This window comes from Candoia aspera, chromosome 4, assembly GCF_035149785.1.
Source record: "Candoia aspera isolate rCanAsp1 chromosome 4, rCanAsp1.hap2, whole genome shotgun sequence".
Classification (NCBI taxonomy): domain Eukaryota; kingdom Metazoa; phylum Chordata; class Lepidosauria; order Squamata; family Boidae; genus Candoia; species Candoia aspera.
The window spans coordinates 28,835,788-28,851,080 of NC_086156.1; the positions used below are offsets into that span (position 1 = coordinate 28,835,788).

Here is a 15,293-nt window from a genome sequence, read left to right on the forward strand (position 1 = left end):
ATAATTGTGCTTTGAAATACAGAAGGAACAAATGCAACTCTTGACTGCAGCTCTTTAAAGCAAACACATCTTTTCCTGGGTCTAATTGCACTGTTTAGGAATCGAATCTGAAGTGCTGCACAGAGCTCATGAGTATGGTTTCTGCATAACCTGGTGCCCTAATAAAACAGGGTCCCAAAATTTTATGGAGAGGGGTATTTACATTCAAGTAAATGCAGGTTTGGCTCCCCTTGAGATCTTCCAACTGAATCCTTGGAAATGGGGGAGAAACGTGGGTGGGGCCATCATGCATGCTGCTTCTCTACCCAGTTTGAAGACTTCTACACTCTCAGCTAAATAGCAGAAAAGGACTTCTAATATTTTATAGCTCTCTGATTTCATAGTGAATCTCCATTCTAGGAAAAGCTTCGTGTGCTAATGTTTGCCTGCTAAACAATTAAAATGAGTGCTGCTGGCGGGGTGGGGGAGTTGACAGTGTACTGCTTGATATCGTTCCCTTCCCCAGGAAGAGGTGATCAAGAAAAAAGTGCCATCCGTTCTTGATCACTTAGTTATAGAATAGGAACCCACTTCAGATGCAGCAGTTCAAGTTCTTTCTTCAGTTGATGTTATAAGCATGTAGAGTGCATTGCAGTAATCCAACTGAGAGGTTATGAGGGCAGAAGTGACTGTGAGCATTGTTCATACAGTTCCAGAATGACAGTCTCTCTAAAGAATTTCAGTTACTTGATTTTAATGGTATAAAACATTCATTTCTGATTTTTGAATTCTAAAAAGAAAAGAAATGACCAAAATTATAAAGTGTCAGCTCCCTCTTCTGGAAACAATGGGAAATGAGGCTTAAGAGCACAGCTAGTTCTCTGGGAAATGAAATGGAATAAAACGTTGATTCACCCTCTTTTTGTGTCAGGAGTAGATTACATAAAGTAAAGCTGGTACATATTTACTGAAAAGTGTTTGGTGCTGCAAAGGCACTGCCTTAAGTAGCCAGAAGAGGATTTACATACTTTTTAATATACTGCTATATATAATCCTGTAGAGCTGGTTCCTTTTCCAGGAAACTTGTGGTATATTTACTTCTAACAGATCCTATCTGGCAAAGGATCTTTACAGAGTAACAGAAAAGTTTCCAGTTTGCAGTCCCTACTGATTTTAATGCTTCCTGTTTGGTACGACTAGGAAATTGAAAATGAATATTTTTGGGGCTGTCTGTTCAATAGTCCCTGTTACTTGTCCAAATGAAGTGTCTGCCTGTGTATTCAGGGAAGGCTTTAATCTTTGGCTTCTGGCATATTTTTTTTTCATTTTTTTTCCATTTTTTTTTCATTCAAGCCTTCCCTGAATACACAGGCAGACACTTCATTTGGACAAGTAACAGTGCCAATTTGCTATAACAAATGAGATGAAGGCAGCAATTGTTTTCCTCCCCTTCTGCTATAGGAACAGAAATTGGGGCTGTTGGTTCGATAAAGAATATTATCAGTAAATGTTCAGCCTCTTTTCTTTCCAACCTTTCTGCAGAGCTCCCTCTGTAATAATTCATTTTTAAAGTTTTAATTTAAGATTATTTAAGATTACTCAATTTAAATAATTAAAATTTACTTAATTTTTAGTTTTGACCTAAACTAATAGCCCTACAAGCAAATCCAGTGAAGCTAGTAAGCAAGAGAAACCAGATTCTATCTTTTTTGTTGTCTTTTGCTTAGCTTGTGGCATCAAGAGCACAACATGTTCAAAGTTCAACGCGGTGACATCTTCTGTACGTCTCTTACTTAGACACATAGATGGACGTTAGAAGTAGTAACCGTATGAAATTACCTGGATTGTGAGTTGATATTAATGTGAATGTCCTGCATCTTCAGGTATCCGATGCAAGTGGATCTATGAAGATTACAGTTGTCGCAGAAGAAAATCCCTTCTCAAGAGCAATGCTTTTGTCCGAAGAATGTTTTATACTGGATTACGGTGTAGCTAGACAGATATTTGTATGGAAAGGTAAATGGCAAGTCTCTTTGCTTCTCTTTTTAAAGTTCGTATCTCCCTGTAGAAGCTTGAAAGGAAGGCACTGGCCTCAGAGGAGAAAACCTGACGTGGGACAATCTTCCTAGCCAGACTCTGAAACTGTGTCTTTACACTTCTGGGAAAGTTTGTCAGATGGTCTTTATAGCAGGTGAGGTGGGAAGGGCCAATGAATATATGGGTCCAACAGATCGCTTTGGCCTCCTGATGTATTTCTGTAAGTAACTAAAGAGTAGAAAATCTTTTTTTAAAAAAATGAAAAGGGAGAAATGCAAACGTCTTTCCTCTTTAAGATTTTGACCTGCCAAAAGGAATTTGCTGAGCCATTGAGCTTTTGGGGGTTGTGCTATCATAGTCCTCCAGAGAGACCTTTGTTTTAGCATGTGGGCATACATTGGTACAAGGTCTGAAGTCTTACAGAGATGCAAAGTCCTTGTTTGCTTCACTGGTGGATCATCCTCTGTAATTGGCTCTTCAATAAAAATAAAATTGTTCAGAACATGTAAATGAAGGTCTTGTGAAGTCATCAAATCTGTGCACAGAATAGGTCCTCTTCTTAGGGGTGTGTGTGTGTGTTTAGTTGTTCTTTTCTTCATCCCCTGGAATGTCTTGATACTATAAAACAAGTATCATGCTGGGGATACTGTAAAACATGCTAGTGGGGGGATTCTGGGAATTGAAGTCCACTCATCTTAAAGTTGTCAAGTTTGAAAAACACTGCTATAAAGGTCTATTGCGATAGGTCTCTTTCCTGTAGTCAGTAAAGAACAGTGTGAACCTGACCAAATTAGATTGTTTTAATTCAAAAGTTAATTATAATTCATAACTAACACTTGTCAAAAGCTTTGTTGCCTAAATCAGTGAAGAACACCAATTGCTACAGTTTTTTCAGGAATTTTTTGTATTATGCCATATGAAGTTCTGCTGGCCCAAAGATATCACACTGAGCTGAGACTCAACAATCAATCAATAAATCTATCTATCAGTAATAGTTCCTAGGAAGTTTCTAAACTGTTCATTATCTTTAACCATTTCACTATTGTAATGTGAACTTCCACTTTATTTTAATAAGGTAAAAATGCTAATCCAGATGAGAGGAGAGCTGCATTAAAATCAGCTGAGGAATTCATTCAGCAAATGAATTATCCTTCCAGCACACAGGTATGCTTATTCGAGAAACAACTACTTTTTAGGCAAGAGAGTTTCCAAAGTTATGCTCAGGACATCTGTAAGGTTATCATAGCCCAATTGCTATGGGCATAGATGAGGTAGAGAAGATGTAAACCTAATGTCAAAACATCCTCAATTCATTCAGATCACATTTCATTGATCTGAACTTTTATATTTATTTATAATAAAAATTAAGATTGTCAAAAATTAAAAACGCCAATATAAAATCCTACAGCAAGATAAAAAGTGGCATAAAATCAGATTAAAACCAACAGCAGAAGCTGTTACACATGCATGATCTAAAAAGAAGCAAAGCTTGTAAAATTGAAAAGACAGGCAACATGGTGTTGGCATCTCTAAACAAATAGGCAATTTCTCAAGAAGCTACTACTCACATTTGTTAGAACCACCCAGAGAAGTCCCTCAAAAAGATCCACATACTATTTGTTTTGCATGAGTGTAAACATTCATGCTGGTTGTTCCATATACTTAACTACAAGAGAGATTAGAAGCAGAAAGAGAAGAGTAGTGATCACCTTCATGGAAGAGAACAACAAGAAGAGATGGGCAGTTGGAAAAATCCAAATAGCTGCAAATGCATGGTAAAAGCTCTCTCGATCTGTCAGTAGAAATGGAAAAGGAGAGTCAAGGTTTACAAGAAAGGTATCTTCTTAGGTAAGAAAATGCAGCAGTTCTGAGCATCCAGAACTATCTGAAAGGCAAAAAGAATTGGCTGGAAAAGTCATTAACAAGTTGTAAAGATTGACAACAAGACTACCTGTCTTAAAACAAGCAAAGAGGAGACTCTTATCTGAGAGATTTCAGAACATAAACAAAGCACTGGAAACCATTTCAGCATCAACGCTTGTTAAATTAAGGAACAAAAGCAAGTGAAAAAACCTAAATGGAAAGTTTGCATAGAAGTGAAAGTGAAAAAACTACAGGCAGATCTGAGCAATTTGCAAAACTTAAAACTATGAAAATAGAAAAATAAACAACTGAAATTGGATCTAAAAATTGTATTGATTTTTGGCAAGTACCATGTGATTCTGTTTTTTAAAGATCTTTGCTGTCAGTGACCAAAATAAAATGGCTGACTGACCTAAAAAAGCAGTGTAACATCAGAACCAAAACCATAGCTGAAGTTCAAGAAGAACTAAAATTATGGCATTATCAGAAAAAATGAAGTATTATAATGCTCATATAAGCCAATTCAAACAAAATTTAAAATTTGGACCAAATTGAGATAAATTCTACAAGAATATTGACTCCAAGTACCATCAAAGTGAAAAAAAATATTTGGAAACCTAAACCAAAATAAAATAAATATATTTAAATATATTTAAACATAAATATTGTTAGTATAAATATTAAAAAAACAAAATAATGTTGCTTTTTGGGAGAGGACTTTGGGATCACCCCATTTTAATAGAACAAGAGGGCATAACATAACAATGGAGTTACACTACTGTAAATGAATTAAAAGGAAACATTATGCAAAATTTATAACACAAAATTGGTTCAGAAGCAGTAAAAAAAAATCAAAGAGCTGGAGTGCACCTGGTTGATGAATTGCATGCAAACTGTAGAGGAGAAAGAACAATGATTTAATGATTGCATTAAGACAAATAAAGAAAATTTATTGAAAGAATCTCAAAAGGAAGAGCTATTTGCAGAAATGGAATCTAGGCATAATGAGATTAGAAAATTGGAAAACTAAAGCTCTCCATGGGCATTTTTTGAAAGTTACTGAAGGAAAATTGGACAACACCAGAACATGGCAATGGCTTCAGAATATGGTACATTAAAAAAGAAAAAAGAAGGAATGTTTTCTGCTACCCAAGAATAAGCCCTATGCACAAATGTCATCAAGCCCAAAGCAGAAAATATTAGTTTAGATAGTAGATGCTGAGATAAGAGTGACACATATAAAACTGGATGCAGTGAAATCACACAGACTGATTACAAAAAAAGGCAAGATTGAGTAGGCAAGATATTACACCAGCATTTATGTAGAAACTATGGCTTCACTGTCAGTGAGAATTATTTGTAATAAGAAGTTACAGGTAAAGCAACTGAAAATGACAGAGCAAAAATTGTATAGGTTCTTACCATTCAGACTGATTGATACACAGAATATGACACACCAAACATTGCTGTCACTGAAAAGAACTATAATTGGTTTATCAGTGAAGCCATTCAAAGAGACTAATGCTGAAGACAAGGAATGGGAAAATAAAAATACTGATGATTGCAAACATTTGGAAGAAGGCTACAGTGATACCAGTTGTTATTTGGCCGATTCCCAAGCCCTTTGATAGGGCTCAAATCGTTAAGAAGAAAACCAACTGATATTGGCTGTGACACATGATGAGTGGAATTGGACTAATAACAATAACAACAACAACAGCCACTGTGCTAGATTTTTAGAGCAACTATTGTCCTGATTGGTAATAATAGAAATGAGCAAAAGACAACTTGTTTCTATTCCATTTTTCTAGTGCATATTTAGAGATTGGATCGAGTGATGTTTGATTCTACTTTCCCACCGTGTAGGAAAAAAAGCAATGCTGGTAATTATGTGCATCTCAATTTTTTATATAATGGTGTGATTTGACTTACAGATTCAGGTTCTCCCAGAAGGTGGTGAGACACCAATCTTCAAGCAGTTCTTTAAAGACTGGAAAGACAAAGATCAAAGCAATGGTTTTGGAAAAGTGTATGTCACAGAGAGAGTGGCACGGATTGAGCCAATTGAATTTGATGCTAGCAAGCTACATGAATCTCCGCAGATGGCAGCCCAGCACAACATGATAGATGATGGCTCTGGGAAAGTGGAGGTCTGTATGCATATTGACCTTATATTGCTGTCAACTTTCAAGACTTACCTTTTCAGTTGTTGTTTTGTTTTATGATGGTAATTTTGTAATCCTTTCATCCTGTTTCTCTCCCAGAAGCTCTCACAGCTCATGTTTTAATGGAAGTATTTCAGATCATAAATGTAAAACTTCACTGTGAGTTACACAGACACATCTTAGCACAATGCTATAACTGTTATTTTACAAGTGCAGCAGCGGCAGACTTTATCAGGGCCTCAGACTAAGGAAAGGGTGATTTGTTCTTCTTTCACTTCTGCCTCCCCACCCAGACTTCAGAAAAGCTTTCTTGGTATCAAGGGGCTATTTTCCCCACAACCCTTACAGAAGAACACCAGGGGAAGAGTGATTTTTGTTTGAATTAGAACTAAAGAAGGGAGAGGTACCCCCCTCCCCATCCTTGCAGGCAGCATTCCTAGTAACAATCAGGCTTCCTATGCCTGTAATTAATTAAAGGGAGGAAACGAGACATACTTAAATTCTTTGGATTAAAAAAAAAACTTGAAATTTGGCTGTGTGTTCCCACTGAATTCCCAAAATTTCTGGAACCTGAATCCAGTGAACTGGAAAAAGATTCCCTGGGCTGCAGAATCCCTTGCAGATTTAGGGGGAAAAATGTGATTCTCCCCTTCTAACTTATATTACACAGGAAGATGAGAATTATTGTGCTGTGTGATTTCTTAACAAAACCTAGCATACATATTTCCTTACAGTGCTCCTATAGGGCAGAGGCCTCTAGTCAAGCCACAAATAAAGGAGCATTTAAGATGCTGTAGGATACTACATTGTTTTGTCTTCTCTCTCAACTGAGGTATCAAATCTGAATAAAGTGAATGCAAACAAATTGCTATTTTGACACCTAAATATTAACTTACAAATGTGCCGTTCATGTATCTAAATAGATAAAATCTTAAGCTTACACCTTAATGTTATTTCTGCTGTGAAAGATTTCAGATAGATTATCCCTCTGGAGGTGATCAGTTTATCAAAAATTCTGTTTTCAGGATCTACAAAAGCTATGTAGTTTTCCACTGATACCTTATGTTTCCTAGATTTGGCGAGTTGAAAGTAATGGCAGAATCCCTGTAGAACCTGGTAGCTATGGGCAGTTTTACGGTGGTGATTGCTACATCATATTGTACACCTACCCTAAGGGCCAGATTATCTACACATGGTATGTTTAGTTGATGTGTTATTATTGTGTTAATGTGATTTGAGTAGACTGTCTGAAAGCTTTGTGATTCTGCAGGCATACAGAGTCAGACTAAGGGCTGATCTGCCCTCCCAGCTTGCCCCAGGGCAAGGATTGACCCCCTACTATTTTGGGGGTGGCTGGAGTGGATGACATCATCCTCTGCCTGCTCCTAGCCTGCTGGGAAGAGGACCTTCACCTGAATTTTCTGAGCTGCATCAAAAGTAGTTGTGTTTCCTCATGCTGACACTTCATTCCATTTTATACAAATGTCAATTGGTTGATGTGATGACCCACCCAGTCAGTGGTCTCTGCCTTCAGCAGCCATTTTTTATTGGGCTGCTGAGGTGCCTGCCGTGAAAGGTTGACCTTTTTGTTTTGGAGTTCAGCAAAGAAATGGGGAACTGCTAGCTATTCCTGTGTTTTTTTAACTGTGTGAAATTGACTGTTCAGTCAACTTTCCATTCTAGTTCAAATGACAGGAAGAATGCAAAACTATTTTTCCCCCACCAGTCCTGAAAAAACATGCCCACAAAAGGAAAAGCAATTGAGCTTCGCTTTCCTGACATGGGTGAAAGGGGAAGTAGGGGAATCTACCAGTTGGGGCTGTATTAACTTTATGTGGTCTGGACAGAGCACCTGGCTATCACTGTGGCCAAAGTGGAGGAAAAGATTGAAATCTGGAAAGAGACTTCTTTAAATGGCTTAATTTTCACCTGGTTTATGCAAGAGCATAAGCAGCTGAAGACTGCTTATGCAGCTGAAGACTGCAGCATAAGCAGCTGAAGACTGCAGTGTGGGAAAACCCTTCGTTTTGGGTCCAAAACAGCCCCATTTATAGTAGAGGTGACCAGCACTGTTTTAGATGAAGGGTCCATTGCCTCAGTCCTCTGATTTTTGCTCCCCTGTCTCACTCAAACTGTGAAGTGTAATACATTTGTAGTACAGTGAGATCTGAAACGAAATTATCTGAGGACAGTCTATTTTTATTTCAAACTATTCCAATATTTATAACTGATAAAACTTTTAAATTATGGCAAAAAGATCTTTTAAAATTTATTTGGCAAGGAAAAAGACCAAGAATTAAATTTAAATTACTACAAGAAGACAAGGAAAGAGGAGGCTTGGGTCTTCCTGATTTCAGGCTATATTATGAGGCATGTGGTTTATTATGGTTAAAAGAATGGATCACCCTACAAGATTAGAAATTACTAAATTTAGAAGGGCATGATTTAAAATTTGGATGGCACGGCTTCTTATGGTATAACAAATTGGAAGTAAATAAAACATTTAACAATCATTGTATTAGATCTATTCTTAAAATTTGGGAAAAATATAAATCTATTCTAACATCGACAATACCACTATGGATTTCCCCACAAGAAGCTTTTGTAAGGTGAGAAACAATAGGAAATTATAAGTGGCTAAAATATTTGGATTTAATAAAATTTGAAGGGACCAAATTTACAATGAAAACAAGAGAAGAATTGGAAAATGAAGGATATTTATGTCATTGGTTTACATATATTCAATTAAAAGAACAATTCAAAATAGATGCTAAAAGTTACAAATTTATAAAAAAAACTATCTTGGTGGAATGAACAAATCTATGCTAATAATGACCACATGATCTCTAAAATATATAAAATGTTATTACAAATGAGAATACCAAATGTACAAATTAAGCAATGTATGAATAAATGGGAGAAAAATTTTGGATATAATATTGAATATGATGTTTGGGAAAGAATGTGGACTAAGGGATTAAAATTTACTTCAAATTATAATTTAAAAGAAAATTTTTATAAAATGATGTACATGTGGCATACCATCCCTGAAAAATTATCGAAAATGTTTCAAAATACATCAAATGTCTGTTGGAAATGTAAAAAAGAAATTGGAACTTTATACCGTATGTGGTGGAACTGTAAAAAAGCGAAAAGATTTTGGTCATCTATACATAATATAATTTGTAAAATGCTGGCAGTTAATACTGATAAATTACCGGAACTCTATTTATTGGGCTTTATGAACAAAGATTTGGAAAAAAACTATGGAAAACTTCTACTGTATTTGATTACTTCGGCCCGAATTCTCGACGTTGCAAAGTGGAAAGAAGAATTAATCCCATCCGTGGAGGAATGGATACTTAAATCCCTAAATTTGGCGCAAATGGCAAAACTGACAGACCAACTAAACGATAAAAATATGGAAGATTTTCAAAAGGACTGGACACCTTTTTTCAAATATGTGGAATGGACTCAAAAAGTTAATAAGAATATATAGTATATAAATAGCAAATTACTTAATTGTTTAATCTCTTAGAATTAATGAAGGTAATTTAGAGAATTAAGGAAAAAAAATAACAACACGCTAGGATACTAAGCTGCACCGTCTAGAAAGTTGGAAACCCTAATCTTTCTTTCTATTTATTTATTTATTTATCATCTTATCACCCCATTTATTTATATATATATATATATCCCTTTTTTCTTTTCCCCCCCTCTCCTCTTCCTTCTTTTTCTTCTCTCTTCTTTTTTATATTGTAAGATATTATTGTTTGTATGTAATTCTATGTTTATTACATAAATTAATAAAAATTTCATGGGGGAAAAAAATTATCTGAGGACAGTGAGCTGTATATTCTGATCCCATAATTCAGGATTTCCTTGTGTCCCTTCTGTTCTATGTTACTGTCTGTCTTGTTCCTAATCTTCTAAATTGTTGATTTCCAGTAGCTTTTGGAATAAAATTGCTTATATAAGCTTCGTATGCTGTAATTTTATCTTTTCCAAATGTACCCAACCCCACTACTTTATGTTTCTTGACTCATACAAGAGCTCTGCTTTATGTAACCATGGGGGAGATAGGTTTGAAATGAGACTTCATCTTTCTTTCTGTTTCTTCCATCCATAGGCAAGGAGCTCATGCAACTAAAGATGAACTGACTCATTCAGCATTCTTGACTGTCCAACTTGATCGATCACTTGACGGACACGCTGTCCAGGTTAGAACTCTGTTGAGAAATGTGAAAATCTTTTTTTAAAAGAATTTTATTAAATTTCAGAAAAAGATAAAAGATACAGAAAAACTAAAAAACTAGAAAAAAACTAAAGTGTGAAAACACAAGAGAAAAAATTTAAATATATTACAAAAAGAAGTGACTTCTGACTTTAAACATCAAGGATATACAGCAATTTTCCATAATCAATCCCTTACTCTAAATTAAACCAAAATCACATTATTTCTACAAGTCAACCGCTTAGCACATTATAAAAATAGCTAAATACCATTGCTCTCTCCCTTTATACTAAAAGAAAAGTATAAATCACCTAATCAACTCCGCCCCAACATAATTAATTATTCCTTTCCTACTACTATTTTATACATTCCTGTCTACTATAATAAGGATCAAAAATAAAAAAGCATGTAAATTGTCTGCCATTGTAAATAATAATACAAGAAACATGAATTAATATTAATTTTTTAAAAAAACCTTAATAATCATAATCCCAATCATTTATGGTAAGTAAAGTCATCCAAAGCCAAAAGACCATCCAAATAAATATTTTTGGTCCCTTAACACACTTCAAAATAGACCAAAACATTTACAAATCCCCATAATAAACACAGAGCTATTTTCTTAAAGAAATCAAACAGCCCAACTGCTCCCCTCACCAACACAGACTTCTCTTCAAAAAACCTTCCATACATAATGACCCCTTCTTTTCCATAACATGCCATCAGAAAGTCAAATTCACTCATGTCTTGCAGCTCAATTTCTCTGTTTAAGTTCTTCAGTTCAGCATTGTCAATTTCATCTAGGATTTCAACAGGAGACCGAATCTCATTCTTAGGAGAGACATTTCCATCGCTGTTAGATTCTTCAGTTCCATCCACAACATCCCCAACCAAATGACACATTTTAGACCACATATTTTCCACAATGCTCTGAATGTCTTGTATAATAACCTGGCAGGAATCAGAAAAAAACTGCTTAATATCTGCTTTAATATCTTGGTGAAAGTCAGAGAAAGCCTGGTTAAGATCCCCCATGTCTGAGGCAGTAAGATATGGCGCCCCCTAGATACTTAATTGGCAGAAGTGAAAGGTAATGGAAAATTTCTGAACTGAGTTAAGATCACACACAGTTCCCTAGAGAAAGTAGTGGCAGGAAAGTAAAAGTTCAGAATGGCAGATTCACTGTGTAGGAAAAATACAAAAATCTTCCAAAATTAGCACAAAAATAGTAACAGGGAGATGATAATATACTCTCAACCCTCCTTAGTATAGGATGGAAAGCAAAATTCAAAGCTTTAAAAAAAAATTAACAAAATTAATCACAAAAATAATGATAAGCACCAAGAGAGATCGTTTCTCCTTAATGTAGAAAGCCTCTCTTAGGGTAGAAATACTTTAAAAAAAAGTTGGGCGCCTTAGAAATGGGGTGGCTGGACTTAATGTCCCTTTAAGGCTACAGCACGGCTTGGAAATGGTGACGCCCCAGCCTCCCGGTGAAGTCTTCCCCATCGATCGCAGATGCTTTTTACAATCTCCTGGTTGCAACTCACCGTCCGGAGGACAAATGGGTTGATTCCAAGCGTTTTCCTTGGTCTGGAAAAACGCTCCTGGGCTTCAGGAAGAGCCAGCCTGAGCCTAAAAAAACTGCCACGATGCCAGTTCTGCCCACGGAGCTTGTGGGCACAGCTGTTCAGTCTGTCATGTTCCCACCGGAAGTCGAGAAATGTGAAAATCTTGATGATGCAAATATGAGGAAAATAACAAGTGAAGCAAAGTGTTCCTTTTAAATTACATACCAAATATACCCATATTTTTCTAGTCAGTTTCACTAAGATCATTAAATCATTTCTGGTCTATGTAGATCTCTTTTAGCTATTTTTAATGCTGCTTGTTCTTTAAAGAGAACAAGCATGTCCCCTCAGTTTTTGTTACACTTAAAGAAACAATTATATTTTTGAAATGGGAACAGATCTTTGAAAATCCTTACTACGATAATATAGAGTGCAACTAGCTTATCAGTCACCAGATGGCACTGCTGCCTATTTTAACAACAAAAATAAAGCTCTCCAAATGTTAATTTCTAAATTGTCTTGTGCTATGTTTTCCTGGGAATCTCCACAGGATCATGGCTACCCTCTCTCTGTTTGTTAATTGCCTCCATAGTGAGACTCTGAATCATATACAATGAAGTAAATAGTTAAAACAAGGCCAGACAATAACAATTTAAGAAATTAACAAAACAATATTAATAAGCATTAATTATTTATAAATGTGCCCACAGTCAGTCAGCTAGGACCAAAACCATGATGGAACAAGAATGTTTTTGTTGCCTTGCACAGTGCAAGTGGGGAGGGTAAATCTATAGTGATGCAAAACCATAAGAGGACCAACAAAAGAGAGGGCAAACTTCATGCTATAAATGTGAATTGAATTGTGGCAGTCTCAGATCTCAAGATTGTATTGTATTTTATTTTTTATAAGAATTTTATTAAGTTTCAAACAAAGATAAAAGCTACAGAAAAACAAAAGACCACAAAGGAAAAAAACTAAAAAAGTATGGAAACACAACAGAAAAAAAGGTTTTTAGATTTACAAAAAAAAGACTTTTAACAGCAAAGATATATAACAATTTTCCATAATCAGTCCCTTACTCTATATTAAACCAAAATCGCATTATTTCTATAAATCATTCCATTGGCACATTATAAAAATCACTAAATACAGTTGCTCCATCCCCTTTTATTAAAAGAAAGAAAAGAAATATACATATATGTGTATATGTGTATATATATATATATATATATATATATATATACACACACACACACACACACACCTCCTAATCAACTTCCCCAAGGATAACATTTATTTATTTATTTTCTTCCTACTACTATTTTATACATTCCTGTCTACTATAATAAAGATCAAACTAAAAAACATATAATTTTTCTACCATTATACTTGATAATACAACAACTTTAATAAGCAATATTTTTTATACCTTAGTAATCTTAATCCAGATCATTAAAGATAAATGTAATGAGCCAAACCCTAGAAACAGTCCAGATAAATATTCTTAAACCCTTATCCCACTTCAAAATAAACCAGGGCATGTACATATCCCCACAATGCGCACAGAGCTTTTTTCTTACAGAAATCAAACAGCCCAATTGCCCCCCTCAAGAACTCCGACTTCTCTTCAGGAAACCTCCTATGCATAATAACCCCTTCTTTTCCACGGCATTCCATCAGAAGTCCATTTTCTCTTATGGTTTGCAACTCAATCTCTCCCTTTAATTTCTTCAACTCGACTGTCTAATCTTCATCCAGCATTTCAACAGAAATCAAAGAGACATTTCTGTCACTGTTAAATTCATCCACAACATCCCCAACCAAGTGACACATTTTAAAGCTCATATTTTCCACAATGTTCTGAATGCCTTGCATAAAAACTTGGTAAGAATCAGAAAGAATCTGTCTGAAATCTCGGTGAAAGTTTGAGAAATTTTGTTTAAGATCCTCCATGACTCAAGCTGTAGATTATGGTGCCCCCTAGGAGCTTAACCAGTGAAAATCAAAGATATGAAGGAGTTACAGAATGTGTTTTCACAAGTGAAGGTGATAAGCAGACAGCTCCTCTGGGAAAGTAGAAGCAGAAAACCAAAAGATCAAAACAACTGGTTCAATGTGTAGGAAAATGCTATTATCTTCAAATTTAGTACAAAAATTCTAACAGGGAGACAATTACTTACTCTCAATCCTCCTTAATATTTGCATGGAAAACGAAGTCTAAAACTTAAAAAGAATTTTTTTTAAAAAAAATGAATCCCAAAAATAATGGTAGGTACCAAGAGAGCATAGGGACGCGGTGGCGCTGCGGGTTAAACCGCTGAGCTGTCGATCGGAAGGTCGGCGGTTCGAAACCGCGCGGCGGGGTGAGCTCCCGTTGTTAATCCCAGCTCCTGCACACCAAGCAGTTCGAAAACATGCAAATGTGAGTAGATTAATTGGTACCGCTTCGGCGGGAAGGTAACGGCGTTCCGTGAGTCATGCTGGCCACATGACCCAGAAGTGTCCTATGGACAACGCCGGCTCCAAGGCTTAGAAACGGAGATGAGCACCGCCCCCTAGAGTCGGACTCGACTGGACTTTACGTCAAGGGAAACCTTTACCTTTACCTACCAAGAGAGCCTGCTTCTCCTTGCTGTAGAAAGCCTCTCTCAGGGTATGTGTACTTAAAAGAAATATAAATTGGGTGATTTAAAAATGGGGTGGCTGGTCTTAGTGTCCCTTTAAGGCTACAGCACAGCTTGGAAATGGTGACGTCCCAGCCTCCCAGCTAGCTCTTACCAGTTGAGCACAAACGCTGTTTGTGATCTTCTGGCTGCAAGCCGCTGTCCAGACAACAGATGGGGGGATTCCAAAGTGTTTTCCTTTCCCAGAAAAACACTCCTGGGCTTCAGGAAAAACCTGCCTGAGCCAAAAAAAAATGCGTTGTCAGTTCTGCCTGCTAAGCCCGCGGCCACAGCTGTTCAGTCCACCATGTCCCCACCAGAAGTCATCTCAAGATTGTATTTTAAAAGGTTGTTTGATAGAGACTACTGTTACTGATGTCTGTGCAAGATGAAATGCCATTTGTAGCAGGTAGGGAAACATCAAACCTTGTCTCTGCTCACTCTTCTCTCTCCATTTCACATTTCAGTTATTTGGCTGTTTCCCTCTCACAACCAAGTCCAGGGCAACCTCCCTGTGGTATTTTTAGTGATCTGCTATGTGCCTGAACAGCTCTCTCACTTTTGGAACCCTGGGGAGAAACCAGAAATTAGTAAATGCATCAAGGTCCTAGTAAGCCATAACACTGTACTGTATATGGACAGTGGGCTACGTTGGTTGGTTTGCCACAGTTACAGGAATTCTAGCACCCACTGTAGACTGTTGAGAGAAACCTTGATACTCTTCAGTGCCTGGGAAACATATGATGTCCACAATACACTTTAAAGAATCACTCCTTCCAT

At 36.4% G+C, this 15,293-nt stretch overlaps 1 protein-coding gene across 1 annotated transcript in view; it reads left to right on the plus strand.

The window, feature by feature from the left end:
- The window catches only part of SCIN (scinderin), a 51,276-nt gene that overhangs the window by 25,012 nt on the left and 10,971 nt on the right, over positions 1-15,293 (plus strand). Inside the window, exons 6-10 of the mRNA XM_063303701.1 lie at positions 1,863-1,995; positions 3,092-3,180; positions 5,814-6,029; positions 7,118-7,239; positions 10,174-10,264. Of these exons, the coding sequence (XP_063159771.1) occupies positions 1,863-1,995; positions 3,092-3,180; positions 5,814-6,029; positions 7,118-7,239; positions 10,174-10,264 (651 nt within the window). The remainder of the gene's footprint in view (positions 1-1,862; positions 1,996-3,091; positions 3,181-5,813; positions 6,030-7,117; positions 7,240-10,173; positions 10,265-15,293) is intronic.